This window comes from Falco cherrug, chromosome 1, assembly GCF_023634085.1.
Source record: "Falco cherrug isolate bFalChe1 chromosome 1, bFalChe1.pri, whole genome shotgun sequence".
In the NCBI taxonomy this organism is placed as follows: domain Eukaryota; kingdom Metazoa; phylum Chordata; class Aves; order Falconiformes; family Falconidae; genus Falco; species Falco cherrug.
The window spans coordinates 100,305,918-100,326,805 of record NC_073697.1 but is presented as its reverse complement, the minus strand read 5'-3'; the positions used below and the strand labels follow the sequence as shown (position 1 = coordinate 100,326,805).

The 20,888-nt window shown below is 43.4% G+C and overlaps 1 protein-coding gene across 2 annotated transcripts in view; it reads left to right on the top strand.

Moving 5' to 3' along the window:
- Positions 1–19,047, top strand: part of GRK3 (G protein-coupled receptor kinase 3) — a 76,284-nt gene extending 57,237 nt beyond the window's left edge. The window contains exons 12-22 of one of the 2 annotated variants that reach the window (XM_055711990.1): positions 237–331; positions 1,505–1,612; positions 4,378–4,444; positions 4,668–4,768; positions 5,961–6,027; positions 6,487–6,582; positions 9,048–9,210; positions 9,861–9,997; positions 10,281–10,316; positions 10,952–11,065; positions 11,630–19,047. In XM_055711990.1, the coding sequence (XP_055567965.1) occupies positions 237–331; positions 1,505–1,612; positions 4,378–4,444; positions 4,668–4,768; positions 5,961–6,027; positions 6,487–6,582; positions 9,048–9,210; positions 9,861–9,997; positions 10,281–10,316; positions 10,952–11,065; positions 11,630–11,791 (1,146 nt within the window). In that variant the 3' untranslated portion in view covers positions 11,792–19,047. The remainder of the gene's footprint in view (positions 1–236; positions 332–1,504; positions 1,613–4,377; positions 4,445–4,667; positions 4,769–5,960; positions 6,028–6,486; positions 6,583–9,047; positions 9,211–9,860; positions 9,998–10,280; positions 10,317–10,951; positions 11,066–11,629) is intronic. The other variant, XM_055711995.1, reaches the window with a different exon arrangement.
- The last annotated feature ends 1,841 nt before the right edge of the window (positions 19,048–20,888 follow it).

Sequence of the window (20,888 nt, the reverse complement as noted above, 5' to 3'; positions counted from 1 at the left end):
TGCCTGTTTTTTCTCTCTGTTATTCTTCAGTATTTCATAATCTGTGGAGATGGTAGAGCTCTGTTAGAATGTAGATTTTATCTGGAAAGTGTCTGTTACATTGACAAAAAAAAAAAAAAAAGGCGGCATTTACTAGAGAGTATTGATATTATTGATGCTTGAGTTACTGTGCTCTGAGAATCTGTAGTTTTGTCAACCGGAAAATACCAAACAGTAACCTTTCTGTGTCCATGTAGCCTGCAAATATCTTGTTGGATGAACATGGGCACGTGAGGATATCAGACCTTGGGCTGGCTTGTGATTTTTCCAAAAAGAAGCCACATGCTAGTGTGTAAGTATTATGTATGGGAGCTTTGCTGCACATGCAGTTATGGCTAAGTCTGTCCTTTATGTGTCTTTGTAATTTAACTTTGCCTAGAGGAATAAAGTAACACTTGTGTGGCACAGGCTTGCTTTATAAACTGGATACTCTAATAAGGTTTTTCAGTCCCCTCCTGTTTTCCTGCGCGGTTGTAGCAGCTGATGTGTAGGCATGCCTGGAAGATGACACATTATTTCAAGATGATTCACTGTTCAGAGAAGATAAGAACCTGAGTTAAACACCAGATTGTTTTTATTGTCCTAAACAGATAATTAAATATTCCAAACCCAACTAAAAAACAGGATTTTTTGTGTCTTTCTCTTTCTGGATCTTTGGAGAACTGGAGGGAAATTGTGTTCCTTTCTGCCTGTTGGCATGAGGTCATAACTGGGATCTGAATTTCTTGGGTTGTGTGTGGATTCCACATCTTATCTGGCACATTTTATTCTCAGATCCTCATTTGCCCTGATCTAATCTCAGAATTTACGCAAAAAGGAAAGCTTCAGGAAAAAGTTCGTATGTTCCAATTATATCAAGGGTAAAAGCAGTATGTGGTGACTACTTTCTGTTGGTGACCAGTGATGACTTCTGGAGGTGTCCTGTTGTTAAATCTGGCACATGTTAGCTGGAAGGAGACACATGAAGTACATCATGAGAGCATGAGCCAGCTGTGCTCGCCCTGTTCCTGGGGTGGTGGGTGGGAGCAGGTCTCGGTTTTGCAGGTCCCAGGGCTGGAGAGATCTGGCCTTGTAATAGCAGGAGCCCTGACTGTGTCCTGGTGTCTGTCTTTCCTGTAAGCGGAGCGGACAGAATACACAACCTTTCCACCTCTCTTGCCTTTCGCTCTTAGGCAGAAGGCTCCTTGCTGACCCCTGTACTGATTCTGCTAAGTCTCGCTGTAGCTGCTTCATTTTTCTTAAGCATTTCTGTTGTTCATGTTTTAAGGTATCTTCTCAGTAGATAGACACAAACAAAAATGTGTGTGTGTGTGTGGCCAAAGAAAAAGCAAAATAAAATTATGTTCAAAATTAATTATTTTTAAATTAGGTTGTCGTATTGAGAAAATTGATTTTTAATTATTATTTATTTCTTTCAACGATAGTTCTGGTTGTAACCAAGATTTTGTCCTTTTCTGCTTCTCAGCGGTACCCATGGATACATGGCTCCTGAGGTGCTCCAGAAGGGAACAGCATACGACAGCAGTGCAGACTGGTTCTCATTAGGCTGCATGCTTTTCAAGCTTCTAAGAGGGTGAGTGAAGTTTTATGTCCCATGTGCCTTTTTTTTTTAGGCTGGGCCTCATCATTGTCTGTCGTTTGAAACACCTAATATGTAACATACTGCATATTATCTACAATGCTATCTTACTGCCATCTCTGTGATATAGACCCATCTGCACGTGAGACTAAAACAGGCTCTTTTTGCTTCCAAAACAAATAAAACAAAAACCCTGCTTCCTTTAGTAGGTACAGGTGTGGGGCAGTGAGGAAAGCAGATGCCCTAGCCACTCTTTTGACTTATACCTATAGGCAATTTACTCATCCCTTGGCAACTGTTAGTCTTTTAAATGATACAATGTTATTCATTGCTTAAATACACTAGCAGTCCTGTTAAATTACGGACTTGCATTTTGTGCTAAAGACCTGCTGTTCTGGTGAAACTCTCTGCTGCATTGTTCCCTTTTTACACAATACTCAGTCTTCCCTTCTGTAGTCTTTGTGTAAGTTATGATGTGTGGGTGCTTGCATTTGCTGAATCTGGCCTGTTATCGTATGGGTGTACAAAAGTATATACTAATTACAGCTTTGTCAGCTGTAATTTGCCCTCTCAGTAAACTTATGTGGCTAGATAGAATTTATTAATATTACGGGTTTAATCAGTCAGTAAGCACTGACTTGGCAAGTGTTTGTTGAAAATAGCATCCTCGTTGTTAATGGCAATACAGAAGAAACCTAATATTTTCGGAGTGATTCTCTGTAAAGACTGATCGTTAGTCAGATCATCCTGTGTCCTTGTACATAACTAATTTTAAGCTCTTACCTCTATCCCAGACACTGTGCAAAGGAAGGTAAGCGTGCGACTTCTGAATTGAGATACAGAGCTATATCAATTTAACATTAATTGTTCACAAAATAGATCAAATATGAGTGTGCAAATAAGGAAAGAAACCCTGTTTAAATTGCCAAAGAGAAGTATTTGTTAGTACAGACAGCATCATGCAGCTGAGCAGTACTCTGTCTCTCTAATCACTCATGGAAGAATTCTGAAACATGGTGGTCTGGGTTTGCTGGGAGGAGGGAGAGCATCTTTCATACGCAGGGCCACTGCGGGCTCCTCGTCTTTTCTTTTGAGGCCTTTTCCTTTTGAGTCACTTGGGCACAGAGGAGTAGCGCATCTGACTGACTCTGGTGTCGTTCTTCCTTCACAGGATTGAAGTTGTGTGATGGAAGAACTAGCACCTAGGGGCAAATGATCCCATTTACCATGGAAACTCAGGCTTGTGGGGTGGGGAGATCTCAGTCTTTACGGGCTGTGATTCTTCCCGACAGAGATCTGTGGGGTGGTATCAGTGGTCGGCCAGAAGCCAGAGCATTATTCATTGTGCACTATCCTTCCTCATATGTTCTGAAGCCAATTAAACAACTCACATCCCAAAACAAGGGTTGGGCACATGGTGCCATTTCTTGGTGTTTAGTAAATTTAGTCTGGCATAAAATCTGCCCATAAGTCCCCAGTGAGTCATTTGCTTCCCTGATCTATTCAGAACCTTGTAGTCAAAGTACGCGAGGCTGTATGTTAGACACTTACTTTTGCCTTCTTACCTATCATGCTTAAAAACAGAAAAAAGGAAATCCTGGTCTCTCCATCAGATCCATTAATGAGGAAAGTTTTTGAGGGTAAAGGGGAAATAACTCTTGAGTAGCAGGTCCCCAGTTGAAACCAGGTAGTACACACTGCCATGTGGCAAGACAAAATGTTTTATAATAGCTAATTAATGTATTTATAAGTAAATAACATTGTAATGTTGAAAAATATTGTACCCTCAAGGTTTTGAAGAAAACTTAAGAAACAGGGAATATATTCTAAATCGAATTTTAAAAAATCTCATACTAAAATGTTTCTGCTTTCTTTAATGCTGCCGTTTAAGTACTACATAATAAATCTGTGATATTCTAAGGTCTTCTGTAGCTAAAAGGAGAAATTCAAACTCAAACCACTTATAAAGCAGGAAAGGGTTTAAAGCTGATAATTTACCAGATATCATCAAATATTTTCCCAGTCACTAATGCTGTGGTATCTGTGATTACCTTCTGTTTCATCTCCTTACTTGAAGGTCTTCCTTTATTCTTTCCATATTGATGAGAGGTAAGTTCTGTGGGTGTACTCAGTTTCCATATATAGGTCAATATTTGTAAATATCTGTGTTGTGATAGCTGTTCAGGATTTTCTTGTTAGATGAAATGTTTCTGGGTTTTGGGAGGCATAGATGTAATGAGTAAGGTATTTGAAACACCATCTTGAAGGACGGATCACTGCATTTAAGAATTAACTAACCTTCTGCCTGCCTTTATATGGACTAACTAGGTCAGATTTCCCAGAGTTTGGTAATCCTCAGGGATGTCTGTGTGTAGTCTTTAAAGAAATTGAATGGTTACTTTCCTCTGAATTTGATTTTTATGTTCACCACATGCAATTACACTGAGAACAGAAAGGATAAAGTTTCTTGCAAAGCAGTGCAGGTCTTTGTAGTACCAAAAGAGAGCAAAGTTGCGAGAGATTGAACATTGACACTTTTGAGGTAGTGAGTAGCCACAGTATGCTAGTGTGTGAAGTCTCATTTTTTGTTGTGAATGCTAAATATTTTACTACTTGTTGTATTCTTCTGCAGGACAGGATTGATGAGGTGGAAGCATGGGACTAGGAGAATGCTAAACTCTTTCCTGGGGTTGCCACAGCTGAAGTAAACTGATATGTTATGGCATTACATTTATTAGTGCATTTTCTTATTTCTACAGTCACAGTCCTTTCAGACAGCACAAAACCAAAGATAAGCATGAGATCGACCGGATGACGCTCACCGTGGTAAGGATCCTGGTGACAGTTGCAGTTACATTCCTCTTGTTGAGTAAACTCCCATTTCCTCTAAAAACTGGAACTCCATAGCCTGCTTGCTGAGAAAGCTGTATTTACACATGGGAGGGTTGTTTACAAACACTATCAAAGAAAAGCTGCTTTTCTGTGCGGGGAAAGCAGATCATGCTACTTCTATAATTAAATGTCTCTTTTTATACTACTTTTTTCATAGAATGTGGAGCTACCAGATTCATTTTCTCCTGAACTGAAGTCCCTTTTGGAAGGGCTCCTGCAACGGGATGTTAGCAAGAGACTTGGATGCCAAGGAAGAAGGTAGGTGTTATCTTCTCCTTGGACCACTGCCTTTAAAAATTTCCACTTCTCTGTAAATGAATGAATTCATTTCAAGTAAAAACCTGCCTCCTGTTGTGATTATTTTAATTTTGGAAAGAGAACATTAAAAATTGCTTTTGCATGGTATTATATTTCAGCTTCCTTTTGGTTTGGACAAATTTTTGGACAATTTATGTTTGTTAAAGACTTCCCCCGAGTTCTCCACAGTCAGGCTTATGTTGAGTGGTGTTCATACTTTTCATCCCTGTCTTGTTTTTATGTTTTTGCCTGATCTGTTTTGCGATGAAGTCATATTACTTGACTCTGACATCCCTATCATTAAAATTTATTGCTTGTATTGTATCTGTAATGATACGAGCAAATGACAGACAAAAACCCCCAATCCTAGAACCACCAAGCACAGAAAGCTGTGAATACTTGCTTCATTTTGGGTTGCCTCTGTTTTCAGATGTGCCAGTTTCATTTCATGATGCTAAAGAAAGTGGTGGTTTTTTGTTCATTGACTACAAAACACTGCTTGCTCCTGCCAAGCTTACCTTGCTTCTGGCTGCTGGCTGAGATTGCTGTTATCACCTGTTCAGAAGCCAGTGTGTGCCTCCCATGAGACTGGGAGAGAAAACCGTGAGAGGAGTAAATAACTGTTGAGAAACCATTGGCAATATGTGGCAACAGTTAATTGACAGTCACACGTGAGACTTGGGCTGGCTCTAATTCTAGTGAGATGTTCAGAGGGCTTTTTTATCATGGAGCCCTCTATGATAATGACCTGAGATTGTTTTTGAGCCTTGGGCCTATCGAGTAATTGCTTGTTTTGCCATAAAATATGTATAATAGGAAATGGTGTGGAGTAAGCTCGTTACTTAAAAGTAGTGTATGAAATCTGACAACAGACAAGCATTGTTTGTTGTTTGAAATGATGGAATACCATAGCAAAACAAGAGTGATTGCCTGCCAGACCTACAGCACTATTTCTAGTGTTTCCACATGAAAGTATTCTCTTCTCTTGTTTACTTAAGAAGACTTCTCCCCCCCCTGCCCCCCACGATGAGAAAAAGAGCATTTCACGGATGTTTTCAAGGGACAGAAACGTGACCTTTGAAGGCTTTATATTTCTCCAATACATTTGAAAAACCCCTTCAGCTTGTTGACTTCAGTTACTTCTCTTTTGCAGTGCACAAGAAGTAAAAGAACATCCATTCTTCAAAGGCATTGATTGGCAGCAAGTCTATTTACAGAAGGTAAAGGATTAAGATAGTGACCCTCGCTAACTTAGTAAAGCAGTAAAAGGAAAATAAGCCTAGATGGGTAATGGACAAAAAACTTCAGGGTTCCGGTCCCCAGCACAGGTATTTACTTGCACAAATACGTGGAGGACTGTTGATGAAAACTGCTGTATATTCATTACTGCAAGTTTTCCTGATGGGTAGTACTACATTATTATTTTTTCAGGGTCATACAACTGCATGGTTTCTTCTGCTTAGCTGTCTCTAAACTGTAGGGTTTTTTCCCCCAGATTTGTGGGGGAGCATTTATTGAAGGAGTGGGGGACAGAGAACAGCTTTGCACTGAAGTTTGATTTCAAGGGACTTAGTCTGGTGTAATTTGTGCAAAAAACAGAGAGGCTGATTATATCCACAGAATGGATTTAAATACACGTCCATTAATTTGTCTTTAATTATGCTGCTTTTAATTTCTAGTATCCTCCACCACTTATTCCTCCCCGGGGAGAAGTAAATGCAGCAGATGCTTTTGATATTGGGTCATTTGATGAAGAGGACACTAAAGGCATTAAGGTATACAAGTTTAAATGATAGGTGGAAAATGGCACTGTGACTGCTGTGCTGAACTTTTCATGTGCACATGCCATTCCTTTGCCTCAGGGGCTACTGAATGTGCAAGGAATTGCTTTCAAGTTTGGAAACTTAATCCACGCTGTTATGAAAGAGGTAGCTTGGGCCAGTGGCTGGTTTGTTGCTGCTTGCCAAATCCTTATGTTTTATTTTTTAGACTGACTGAAATCTACCTTCCTATCAAAAGTTTTCTATGATAAAGCAAATATTTCAAATGGTCAGACAGCTTTTGGGAAATGCTCATATTTTCAAGAATACTTAATGGTTTGTAGTTTTAAAAATTGTAATTTATTTCTGGTAGCTTGGATAAATGGAACTACACCTTATTTTAAAAGTGTTACCTCACTCTTAAAAAGGACAAACTTTATATTAATAGTAGCAACCTTGTAAGTTAGAAAAGTGTTAAAAGAAACTTTCACCTTCTGGTATTATGCAAAATCTAATGAAAACAATGTAAATGAAAAAGTGAGAAGTAAAAGCTCCCAGCCCATTTCTGACTTGCATGGAAGTGGTGTGACGTACCCTGCGTATACATCCCCTCTTCTGAAGCCTCCCTGGCACTTTGACACAACAGGGGAATCGGTGCCTGTCTTGGGTCTGTCCCGTTTGTTATTTGTATCGTACAGTTCTTCAGTAGATCAGACTTTATTCTTGTTATTGCAGAAGTAAGTCAAGAGAGAAGCTAATTGCTCTCAACTTTATAAGCAAAAAAAAAAATGTTAAGTGCTCACTGTGCCTAAAAACAATCTTATCTGTCAGTGTCACCTGCTGTAATTACAGAAGTTGGCACAGAAAAGATTTTACATGTTTAAAGAGAAATGCAGAGAACCCAAGATGTTCTTTATCCAAGAAAATCTGCATCTTCAGTGTCAGTGTTAGTCTAACAGGATTCCAGTTCCCTGCAATTCTGGAATGCCATAATTAAGAGGAACATTTTATGTGGAGATCCCAGGTGGTCTTTGTATTTAGTGAGGGGATCAGATGTTCTCAGCAAGGCCTGTAAATCGTATAGCCGGATCACTTCCAGGCCATCTTTGTTCAGGCTGCCTATAAGATAAATTTATTCTAAGTCATGAGTCAGTGAGGGATATCATGTACAGCTTCTTCGCTCTGTACTTTCGCTGAGATGTCACAGTCTTTTACAAGGGACTGAATAATTTGTGCCTCTGAGTCAGCTGCAGTCGGAGCTTCCATTAAGGTGTCAGGAGATGTCCCTGCCCGTGAGGATGCCAGTTTTGAGTGCCTTGCTCTCCTCCGTGGCCCCTGTGGATTATATTTATAGTGCAGTGTCCTGTGACACTGAGGTGAACGTGTGTTTCTTGAGGTTATGAACTGGAAAGCCAGCAGTGGATGGCCGTGGCTTTCCCCTTACTCGATGCCATGAGGAGTCCCTGTAAGCCACCTGTACAGAATTGCAGAGATGTCTTCTGCCTTCAGATCCACCATGGGTTTTCCTACTGTGATACGACTGTGGATCTCTGAGAAGGAGCAGAATGTCTGTTCCAGGAGTGTCTGGCCTGGCTGCAGGAGAATTAAGCCAGGCTCTCCTGCCCCGCTCCTGCAGCTGCCGGAGCTGCTGGGCTTGCCCAGCGTGCGCCCTGGCTGGGATCTGCCTTCCCCTGGGGCAGCTCTGCCAGCTGGGCAAAGGATGCTGCTTGGTCTTGTTGCCAGAAATAAAGCCCTAGTTTTTCTACTGATGGACAGAAATTGAAGCAACTGAGGGCTGGCCGTAGGGAGTTTCAACTGATCTCCAAATGAAAACCTTTAATAATTTTATAGGGAAAACAAAGTGCCCTGTGGCTAAATCCAGAATGCAGTTGCGTCAAGCAACAAACAGTCCTGCCCTGAAGATCCAGTCATTTTAGTTCCCTTCAGTGCAGTTCAATTTAAGTACTATAGTTAAGCATTTAAGGGAGGAAAGAATCAATATAACAGGAAAATCAGGTCTGCAGCATGCACTGCTGAATTTTGAAGGTTAATTATTAAAGAATGTAAAATTAAGCTGTGGAAACATGGAAGGCATTGTATAAAAAGTATCTTTTCATTTATTAATGGAATTTTTGCGCTGAGGAAGCTTTTATGCAACAAAGTTAGGAATACTGCTGCTTACATTTAAGTAATTATTTAAATGTCAAATCTAGAGAACATTATGAGACAATGCTGATTAAGGATTTTAGAGCCATCAAACAAGTTTTGAACAGGTGGCCTGTTCTCTGTATATAAATGAATATCTTTGCTTCAGGTAGTATCTGTGTTTTCTATTGTTTGCACCTGTTTGTTCTGGTAAGGTTGGAGTTCAATACATCTTTTAAAATAATACTGTTACATGGGTAACTATTAACTATGGGGGATAAGAACAGTACAAGTTATTAAAATGTTGGGGTTTTATGTTGTTTTTCTCTTGCAAGTTGCTTGATAGTGACCAGGAATTATATAAGAACTTCCCTCTGGTAATATCGGAGCGTTGGCAGCAAGAAGTAGCAGAAACTGTTTATGATGCAGTAAATGCAGACACAGATAAAATTGAGGCCAGAAAAAGGGCTAAAAATAAGCAGCTTGGCCACGAGGAAGGTAATCTGTCAAATACACTTCTCTCCATCTTTTGCTGCTAGATAGTAATTCATGTGTTTGAAGCTTTACACAACAGACTCTCATATTACTGTCATTCACCAGTAATTGTTAGAATTCATTTAGTCAGTATCGTGTTTCTTAATGTTTTGAAATGCTGTATGATGACATAATGTTATGGAAAACCTTTTGTACTCGTACTCTCTTTTAAAGATTATCGTGTACAGCCTTTCATTGTTTTTGTTTACTGTGTATGCTCAGAAAAGTACATGGGGGATTTGATTTCGTGACGAAGCTGAGAAAGAAAGCGGGAGGTCATTTGCAGCAAACTTCACTTGTTTGCACAAGGATGTTGCATCACAAACTCTGAACTTTGGATAGCAACATATGTGTCTTTTAATAGTTAATTAGATAGCTTTTTTAAGAACCAAATTCTGTTCTTGGTTACTCCACTGCAGCCACATGAGTTCATGTCATTAAGGCAGAATTGGGTCTACCTGTGCCTGTGCACATAGAAGCACTGTTGCAAGCCTGGGGAGGGCAACGCGGAGTCACGTTGTGTTCAGGGCTGTGTCCCTGCTCAACACAGCACATTCGCAGAATGCTTTTAGGCAGAACCTTGTTTTCCATACTAATGTTTCCTCTTGTTATAGATTATGCACTTGGGAAGGATTGTATTATGCACGGATACATGCTGAAATTGGGGAACCCATTCTTGACTCAGTGGCAGCGTCGCTACTTTTACCTCTTCCCAAACCGGCTTGAATGGCGAGGGGAAGGAGAGTCCCGGGTAAGTGAGGTTAATCCCGAGAGCAGAGCTTTCAGGGGCGTGAAAGGCAGGTGGACGTTGAGGCAAATCTGAGAACTCGTACTCGGACGTACCTCCCGTGGAAATAAAGATTTGTCCGAGTAAATGACCAGTAGATTTGAGTAACTTACCTTGAGTATTGCTTTAGTTAATGGGTAGCTATGCTGCACTGATGAAACATAAAGTTGACTTGAGAAACCTGTTTACTTTGTTTTGTTATGTTTTTAAAGGAATTTGGTAGTTCATGGTGCTGTTTTTCATTTAGGACCTCTGGACTATTTATACAAAAAAACATAAACTGGTAAGGTCATAAGTGCTATAGCATTTTATTTTAAAGAAAATGCTATAGTAACTTTAGTTTAGTCCAGCTGTGATCACGTGCTAGGCAGATCATTTGTATACTTAGTTAAATAAGGTTTTGGAATTTCAAAACGTTGTTGTCCTCTTACAGTCTATAGGGAAAGATTTTCTGCAGACTGTTGTGTATGTTTGCTTCTTTGTGAGTATATAGTACTTAAATATTCCCTTTCAGCTTGTTGAAATAGTAAGATTGTCCTTTTTATTTTTTTAGCAGCAGTAATACGTGGAAAAAATATAAAATTATGTGCACCTCTCTTGAGGGAAGATAGCGAATATTTTGTTTGTAGACACACCTACTTGTAGATTCTTGTTTCATGCTGTCATTACTGGCTTGCTTAGCTTATGTTTTGTTGTCTCTGTTGAAGCAACCAAGCCCCTTGCTCAATTTCTCTCTTACCTTATAATCTATCTTTAGTTCATGACGCAGTCTTCAGAAATAAAGAAAAGTTTGTGTAATGACTATTACTGTTCATAACTTGATTTATGTGACTAGTCCAGAAAAATTAGGTAGTGGCTGTATTTGATGGGCAACAGGTTTTTTTGCATCATCTCTCTGCTTTTTTGCAAATGCTACAGCAAAACCTGCTGACAATGGAACAAATAGTATCTGTTGAAGAAACACAAATTAAAGACAAGAAATGTATCTTACTGAGAATTAAAGGAGGAAAACAGTTTGTCCTACAGTGTGAGGTGAGGCGCTTGTTTTTCCGTAACTCTTAATCAGGTTGTTTTGCATATGATAAAACAATGGAAAAGTTTTTCAGGCCCTCCCATTATGCGTTAACTAAGGGTGCTTTATGAAGGAAAGCTGAATCTAAGCAAAACCGGGAAGTTTTTATCACACACAAATTCTGCAAGTAGGAAACCTGCAGCTATGCCAGTTTCTGTCATGGATTTCAATGGTATTTGGGCCAAAGTGGGTTCAGTTTAATAAATAGCTAAAGAAACTTGTCAGCCTGCGTGGGCTTCGAAGGCCTTGTTGGCATGTGGCTCGCTGCAGTAGCTGGTGGTAGCCGATGCGTTTGCAAGGGAGGAAGCGCACAAGCCCTCAGAATATTTTGACCGGCTGTAGTTGCTGCTGCCTTGCCTGGCTTCAGCAGGGTGATGGAGAAGCAGAGGGCCGTACATTTTCAATATCCAAAGTTACTCATTGCTTCGGAAAGTTAAAATAAGTTGCTTAAAGCGCTATCTAAGAGAGAAGAGGGTATTGGCAGTTTACTATGAAGTGCCAAACTACTTCTGTATCTCTTTCAGAGTGACCCAGAATTTGTTCAGTGGAAAAAAGAGCTGACAGAAGCTTTTACTGAGGCACAGAGGTTGCTGCGTCGAGCTCCAAAGTTTCTCAATAAATCTCGCTCAACAGTTGTAGAGCTTTCAAAACCACCACTCAGCCACAGGAATAGCAATGGTCTGTAGGAGACACAGAGAATGGAGTTCACTTAGGGAAAGCTACTTGGTGAACATGCTGAGTTTCACAGAATCCTTACGAATTACTTTGTGCAATCCTGGACGTGGGATGTGCTTAGAAGAGGAAGAACAGATGTTTACAGCGTGGGATAATGTCAGAACTCTGTCTCTGGAGGTTGCGAAGACTGGAACAGTGGCAAGTGAATTCATGCTCCTAGCAGTGGTGGAAATTACCAAGCGCAGAGGCTGCATATTGCTCCCATGCATTCCCACACCCCGGAGGTGTCTAAAATGTGGTCCGTTACTCTAGAACTACTGATGGAAGGAAGGTCCTGCTTTCTCTGCAATACCCTTGTTTGGTGTGTGCCAAGCCTGGAGACTGAAATGGTTACTGCTGGCTAGGATGACACTTCTGTGTGCGATACCGAGAAACCCCTCAACTTGGAAGGAGCTGCAGACTTGCCATGTTGGATAACCTTTAATCTGTCGTGTTGCCATGTTCTTTCCAACCATTACTGCTGACTTGATAATAACCTTTCTCCGTACTGCTGATGGTCAACAGTGTGACTCTTATGCACTTCAAAGTACTGAATTCTAACTGTCCTGTGGTTTAAATGTTACTGCTACTTCATGGAAACATTGAACTCAAATTATTCACTTGGTTTGTTGTACTCACTAATAGTAGCTACCACCGTTTTGCTTCTTCTACGTATATGCAGTACTATAACTGACACAGTAGAGTAATAATTGGTGAAGAGGAATTTATGGTAGCTTCATCTAGTGCTCTGTTGTATAAATTGACTATTTTAGCACAGTTTTTAAAGAGCAGATTCCTTTTGAAAAGTTTACAGTGAACATAAAGACAGTACTTTTCCATTTCAGGTCAACAGCACTTTTTAAAAATTAAAAAGAAATTATTCAAATCCAATGCATTCTAGTGCATGTACTGGGTTAAAATGTCTGGGTACCTTGGTACGTATTCTGGATCACTCTTCAGTTACGGGACTTGTGGATCCTTCTCTGCTGTACATAAAACCATTAAGCAGGTGTGTTCTCATAGCATAGATAGCCCAGACTTTCATTGTAGCTCAGCTCAGGAGTTTCATGCACACACACCACGTGGCTCGGCTTGCAAAACGGTTTTTAATTTTCTTTTCTAGAGAGTTCAAACTGTCCACACTGAAAACCATCCAAAAATACTGAGGATGGAACTGACGAAATGAGCTGTTCAGATGCCAGATTTGTATTAGTTCTACTTGAGACAGCAGTCACATCATGTGGAAGCCCTTGCTAAAGTAAAGATACAATCTCTTAACTGTTAGACAACTTTAAGCACATGAAGTCAGCCTTTCCCTGGTTATTGTGATGTTTTGTAAGAGATAAGTCAGGGCTGAATTTAAGCTTTTTTACCTGATTTGGTAAACACCTTAGAGAGTGTTTTCTGCCCAGCTGCGGTGGTATGACTTTCATAGTCCCTAAAGACGATGGGAATTGCATCTGCATAAACGGGAATAGAATTTGTGCTGACAGCTTGCTCTGCCCACCTGGCATGCACGGTTTGTCTGGCGTGTGTTGCTGACAGATAACCACAGAGTTCTAGACCTGTTTCCTTGTAGAAAAGTACAGATTGGCAAAAATAGGAAAACTATTTTGAAAGTATTTGTTTATCCTGAACACACTTGTGATAAAATTAGGTGTATTTGCTTCTCAAAGTGGGAAGGCTTAACTCTACATAGCATGTGCTTTCACAACTGTGTGAGCTCTGTCTTACTATCTGGTGTGGCATAAAAAGAAAAATGCATTTTGGAAAATACCTTGTGTGAGTCAGGTGGTATCTTTTAATGATTTCTTTTTTCCCCTGTTTATTTTTCGAATTATTCTGTATGAAGATTACCAACTCCTCTGCCATTCTTACTGGTGAGTGGTGTTTAGCATCTCAGCATCCTCTGTAAGGAGTAGTGGTGGTATTTACTGATGTTTGGAGTGGAAGATGTCTCATCTTTCTGGCACTGGCTGTGCAGTAGATGTTGTTAAGCTTTTCCTACAATACCATGCGATGCTCTGATTTTTCCTCTTGATTTGGAAAAAACCCTCAGATTGTGATAAAGATCACTCTTAGATCTTGTGTAACTTGTTCATACTTTCTTAGTTCACGGTCAGTTCCATTCTTCTCTCTTAGTTACTTTCCACAGTTGCTTTTTATGCAAAATGCTTGTTGGTGGAGTTTTGTGGTGTGGTGCGCCAGACACCGTAGGTTCTGGACGCTGGTGTCTGCGAGGAGGGGAGGGACAGATCTGCAGTGGGGACGTTGTACCTCAAACCCATAGATTTTATATGAAACAAGGCTGCGTATTGACTTACAGAAATACACAGATTTTGAAGTGTAACAGAGTTGGGATAGCCCTTATTGCCTCATCGGGGTACATGGCAGCTGAGCTGTGCTGTCGGTCAGCACCGCTCGCCAGTGTCAGATGGGAGCGGGATAGTAAAAGATTTGGGTTTTTTCAACTGATCTATCAACAATTTATAAAAGCTTTATATTTGTGACTTGCATGTGACTGCGCTGTTAGGAGAGGAAGAGAGACTACCGTAGCGAAAAACTCGCGTACGTGTGGGGAAAGCTGGGATCCCAGTAACAAGTGGGGCTCTGTGTGGAAGGGACTGGATCTGCTGGTGTGGAGGGAAAGCTGGAATTCTGCCCTTCAAAGCAAAATGCTAGATACTGCTCCAAACTGATCGTCCCTGGTTTAGGTACCAGATTCTCTGAAGGTTGTTTTTTTTTTTTTTTCTTGAAGGGTCAAAGGTTCTTGATGGTGTTATTTTACATGAAGGTCTTCAGCTGTAAGAAAATCTTACTGAATGCAGAAACCATAAGGCACAATGTCTTTTACGCATTTTGACCACATTTGTAGGACTGTTCTTTTTTTTTCATGTTCAGGGAAGTAAAGATAAAAGAAATTAGAGCTTCAGGCATCAACAGAGCTGAGTGAATGATTAAACACAGACTTTAAAACAAATTATCTGAAAGTCCTTTAAAAAAAAGTCAGCTGTACGTACTGAAGATGTAAGCGTGTATGGGAATTGTTTCTGAATTTCAAAACAGAGAATTACATGCCAGATAGAGCCATATTAAACACTCCCCTTACACATCCACATGCCTTCTCAGTGCTGCAGGGATTATTTTCTGATTATTCTGTGTCTCTGACTTACGAGCTGACAAATGCAGTTAAGACTAGGGCCTGGAAAGCAAGTGCGAGTGCTGTGGTGGTAGAAAGATGTGTAATTTCTGCAGGAGCTGTGCTTGGGGGGATCACAGTGACTGTTCAGAGAGCTGCAGCTCTGTGCTGCGAGCTTTTCCTTTCCTGCTGCTCTGAGGTAGGGCATCATTTTTGATAGGTGGGAGTTGCTGTAAATTAATGTCTCACTTCAAGAATAGGGACACAGAAAATTCTAGCCAAAATCAGACCTTTGTAAGTTGAAATTTAGGTGAAGGAGAAGCAAAGTGCCAGTTATTCCTGCTGTAAGCCAAGTGTGACTGAGGAACTGTTTGGAGCTGGGCTTGGCTGATGCTGTAAAGTGTTCCCTGGACACCATGTCAGCCGAGATGTCACGTCATTGCAGGTAGAAGTTAGGCACTTTTTATTATTCAAATTTATTTGGCAATTATTTTGCAAATTCATGAAACTGTTAAAGGAACATCTTTTAAAAAAAACTTCACGTAGGTGCAGGCTATCCAGTTTTCTAAGTATAAAAGCTTCTTCGTATTAGTTGTGTTTGAGCTTTGTGCCTTGTCACTGGTCCAGCAAAGTCTACGCCTGCAGTCTCATGAGTTACTTCTCAAACCGCTGCTGTGAGATAAGCTCTGCTGGTGTAAATGCTGGAGCTGATCCAGCTTGCATTGACGTTCCCGGTATGTTACCCCCTGTTAGGCTTCAAAAACGAAGACTCTGAGCGAGCATGCTAATAATAGTTGGCTGTGCGGATGGGAACCCTGGCAGGAGGGGACAGCATGGTGCTCAGTGAGCAAGGGTGACGGCACACAGCTCCGGCAGATATACCTCAGCTTAGTTGCGTTTGGATTTTCCTTCATTTCACAACTCTTCTTTAGCAATGCGGCAGAAATATTTCTTCTCCCACTTCTCCTGGTGGGGGGAAAAAAAGAAGGAAATAGGATCATCGGGTTGGTTTTGGTTTTAATACACATGCTGGTGTTTGCAGTCTGGTGCATAGATAATACGAAATGTGGTGTATTTGGTGCTAAACCCCCCCCTGTTTATCGAAGTTGTGATCCTGTATGAGGGGATGCTGTTGATGTCCAGCGCAACGGCTCGAGGTGTGGATTTGGTACAGCAGCATTGCCACCACGAGTAGGATCCAGCCCCTGCTGGCTGTGCTGACTTGCGCATTAACGTTTTGTAGGTTTACAGTAAATTAGCTCATGAAAAGTGAAGTACCTGGAGCTCTGTGCGTTGCTCTTTTCCTGGCAGCTGATCAGTTTTAGGACTAGATTCTTTTTTAATGTCATGTGCATATCTACGTGCTGCAGACGTCCACAGTCGCACACTGGTTTCACTGTTCCCCGCACAGCAGATGGCAATGATACAGTTACTTTAACTCTGAAATGCTCACACTCTAAATATATATGGAAGAAGGACTATTTTGAAGTGTACAGTAGAAAGTAAATAATTCTAGTTGTATTGATTAATATAAGGAATGAGTCAATTCTAAAAATTAAAAAAAATCTGAAAAGCGTATTTTGAAAAAGCATAGTATTAATTTTAATATTGTAAAAAAAGGAAAATATCTAAAATATACAGAGAACATATGTATATCCAAATGTCTGAGAAATTTCAAGATAATCTACTTTTGTTTTCTGTTGATTTCTATTCCATGGTGTACATATTGTGTGGATTGAACATTGGCTGTTTTAATACTGTTGTTAAATTGTATTTTTATTTTTTGTTAAACTAATCATCACAGACTCAGCTTTATTTTGTTTATGTAAAGGTTGCTATGCTATGTAGGTATAAAACCAAGAATTCTATTTTAACAAAAAAGCATTTTATATTATTTATTAAATACATGTTTCTCCAACTTCTGACATTCCACAGAATTTCTGCTCCGTATATGTATAGAAATGACAGCTCCTTTCAAGCAGGATCAGTCAGCTTTATTCTGTTTTTCATAATAAAGTGGAAATAGTTCCCATCAGCCTGTCCAGCTCACCCTTCTGTTAGAGCGTAGTGACTTCCAGGTACAGACGGGCCCATCCCAGAGTGCAGTGGCTCGTGAATGTTGAATCATCTGAAAAACTCTTGCAAATAAAACCCTGGATGTGATACCTTTAAATTTCCCCACTATGCCCCAGCATCCCAGAGAGTGAGCTTTTATTCACATGACTCTGTGCTGGGTTAACGAGAATTAATGACCTTAAAATTGGGGCAAGGAATCAGCTTGATATTTGAAAAAGCTCAGACATCAGCTGAGATATTTGCAAAGCTTGTTAATTCCACGGCTAATGAGCAAGTGGAAGGGAGAGCCCAGAGGGGCTGCTGAGTTTGAGCGCTGGAGGAGTCCTGGTGTGGGTCTGCTCGGAGCGGTGGCTTACGTTGGGCTGGTTCGGGTACAGAGCAGAGGTGTGCTGCCTGGCATCGATAATGGCAAAAATGTATTTACTGAAAATTATTTTTGCTGTTTCAGGGTGATTACTTGGTCCTTAAAAATAGGCTGGAGCCTGCGCAGATAGGAGAGGTGTGCTGCGGAGCACTGGGGAGCCAGGCAGCTGGGACAGATGCCCGGCTGCGGCGCAGGGCTGTGCTCCTTGTCCCCGTGCTGCAGCTGAGCAGGGGAGCGGGGACCCCTAGGACCCCGGCAGGGACTGTGCCTCCAGGGGGGTGTCAGGAGGGTGACCCTGTGCTCCCCGAGCTGAAGCAACCTCATGAGGCAGCCCCCCGCTGCAAGTAACTGCTGCTGGGCACATCTGTAGATAACCAAACCAGGCACCCCCTTCCCCAGCAAGGTACAAAAATAGCACAAAATTCATCAGATAACTCAGTTGCTAAAAATAATTCCAGTTGCAATCGCGGCCTCTGCAGTCTGAGGAACACTCAAGGTAGTAAAGCACATGCTTTTAATTTCCACTGTGGCAGAGCTTGAAGTACGTGCTCATCGGGGCTTAACCGAATGATATCTTGAGGGTGAAATCTGGCTTTTGCCTGCTGTGCCACTGAAGCCGCATCTTCTTGTTGAGATGCTGCCGAAAGTGGGGAGGAGGTGGCTGCTTTTCCCCTGTAGTAGTTAGTTCTTGCCTTGTTTTCCATTTTCCCCTTCTTCACGCCTGTCTGACCGTGTTTGATTCCTGCAGCTGAGGAGTGAGCTGTGGCATTGAGAGTGGGAGAGGGAGGCCAGCGGCAGGTGTGAAACCGCGGTGGTGCCGTGAGGTCGTGGTTCCTTGCTGTACCGTGACAGGGATAGCGCCCAGACTGGTGCCGCAAACCTGATGCGTGCCCAAGCAGGGCTTTGGTAGAAAACCTGCCCAGGGATGCAGAAAGCTGGTGGTTCATCCACAGTCGGGGTTTGTCCGGGTCTGTGTAGCTCAGTGTATTGCCAGGCTGGAAAAGGAGACGGATGCAGGCGAGCTGGGGGCTTGCCGGGATGCGGGGCTGGAAAGAGGCTTCCCTGGCTGTAGCAGGCATCTTTTCCTTACGGAAAGGGAGAGATCAGAGAGCAGGTGAGATGGCAAATAAAAACAAGTCTGAAAAACAGAATAAAGTGAGAGCATCCTAGGAGAGGTGCTTTTATGAGCACTGTTTCAGTGACTACATTTGGTCCTTTAAAAAAAAAATTAAGGAGCAGATTCACATGAATAGCTACTAGTGATTTAAAGAAATATATTGAAAGAGAACGTGTTTTCAATGTGTAATTTAATGGTAAGAAAAGCCAGTATCTGTAAATAACTTTAGATATTGTATCTATGAGAATCATTCTTTGTTTTATGTACTTGGCTCTTTTCATATTTATTGTGCAGAGGAGGGTGTGCCCCGTGCCGGTGTATGCTGCTGCACGTTCCGGTAGTATTTCTCACAGAGACTTATCTTCAGAGTTTACAGTCCTTGGCGATTTGTGACTGATGTGCCACACTTAGTTAATCCCGCCATTATTTTTTTAAAGGATTATTTTGGCACAGCTAAGCTGCTTCTGTGTGTTGGTCAGTACGACTGCTCTCATATGACAAGAACCCCAATAAAAACCGTCCTTTGCGTGTGTGCTGCCGCCTGGTTCTTGCGGTCTCGCCTATCCCTTCCTGCGCTGCGGCGAGGCTGTGCCGGGCTGCCTGCCGGGACTGGGCAGTGCTGGATGCGCCCCTGCTCCCCATTGCCCCCCGCTGCCCCCCGCAGAGGTAAGTCCCTTCACTCCGCCAGAGAAGCTGCCATTCGCGTGCACGGTGTTGGTGCTTTTACCACGTCTGGCTGCTGTGGGATGCACCGGCTGCGGCTGGGATGGTGCCGCTGTGGCGGGGAGGGCCCTGGGGGTGATCCGCAGCCCGGTGGGCTGGAGCAGCACAAAAAGTGGCCCCAGCAGGGACCATGAGGTGTGTTACGGGTGACAAACTGGCTTTCCAAAAGTGCAGGAGGGACCCTGATACTCAGAGCTGAGGGGTGCCGCAGCAGCCAAGCTCCCACAGGGACCATGTAAAGGATCATCTGAAACCACATGTCCTCACGCTGTTCCCAGGTGGAAAAGGGGTTTGGTGAGATGCTGGGGGCAGCCCTAAGGCTCCTGCCAGGCAACTACAGACTAACAATCCTGTTTCCTTTCTTATTAACAGAGCTGTCCCAGCTGCCTGTGCTGATGCCCTGGCCACGTCCGTGGAGCTCGCTGGGGAGGTGTGGAGCAGCGGAGGGGGGGTTGCACCTCTGCAGGCGTCTTTGGTCCCATCCCGCATCCTGCACCCCTGGCTGGGTGTTGGGTGCTGGTGGTGGTCGCACTGGGGTGGGTGGGACGTGGGTCCTGGCGGTCCCTGGTGGGTCATCATCTGCCCCGCGTGATAGCCCCATGGCACCCCCACATGCTCTGTGCCCAGCAGGGCTCTGCAGGGGGGGGTGGGGCTGGCAGGGACAGGCAGGGCTGCCCCCCTCCCTCCCTCCCCACCCGCCCTGCCTGGGGTTGCTGAGCATGTTGGCGTTATTGCTTCGGTGACTTTTTCTTTCCACCAGTGGGAGGTTATTTTGAGCACTGCTTTTGGGTCCCTCCCCAGCTCAGCCCCCCATCTCAGGGCTGGGGCTGGTGCGGGGAGCCGGGGTTAACCCCCTGTGCTGGAGCTCTGACCCGCAATCCTGGGGGACAGCCTTGGGGTCCCCTCCTGCAGTGGTAGAGTGCCCAGAGCTGGCTCACCTCAACCCACAGCAGTTCTCCGGCATCTGCGGGGTGCAGGCATGTGCGCTGAGGAGGGCATGGACACACGTGCGGGGGAGGGCACGTGACACACGCGTGTGCCACCCAGTGCAGAGAGGCCAGGGAACAGGAGGGCCCCACGGTGCCATTGCCTCTCCCCAGCAGAGGCCCCGGTGCCACCACCGCGGGTATTTTTAGCAATGACATGTGTCACCTCAGCTGCCGCGGCGGCAGGGGGTGGCAGGGGGAGGCGCACGCTGACCCGCTGCTGCTGCTCGCCCGCCCGCCGCCTTCGCTCCCCTGCTCGCTGCGGAGAGCCCGGTGCTGGCGTGGGCCCACAGCCCCCACCAGGTATGGACACTCCAGGGGGGGCTCTGGGGTGGGGGGTTGGGGTCAGGGTCCCAGTGGGGCTTTTTGGGTGTGCTGGCAGTCAGGCCGTGGGCCCCTTGGCAGGGAGGGCTATTTTTAGTTGGGGATGGATGGCGATGGCGGCAGCCCCAGCTTTGGGGGGTGGCTTCAAGCCCCCATTCTGTGCCGGGAGCGCTGCTGTGGAATGTGGACTGTGCTCCCTGCCCCATGTGAGAGGGTGGCTGGGGACCCCTCTGCGGCCTCGGCTTGTGGCATCCACTGGGGTGGCAGCAGGTCCTGGGTGGCAGCAGGAGAGAGTCCCCAGCTGGCTCCTGCCTGGGGACCAGACCCAGACCCAAATGGA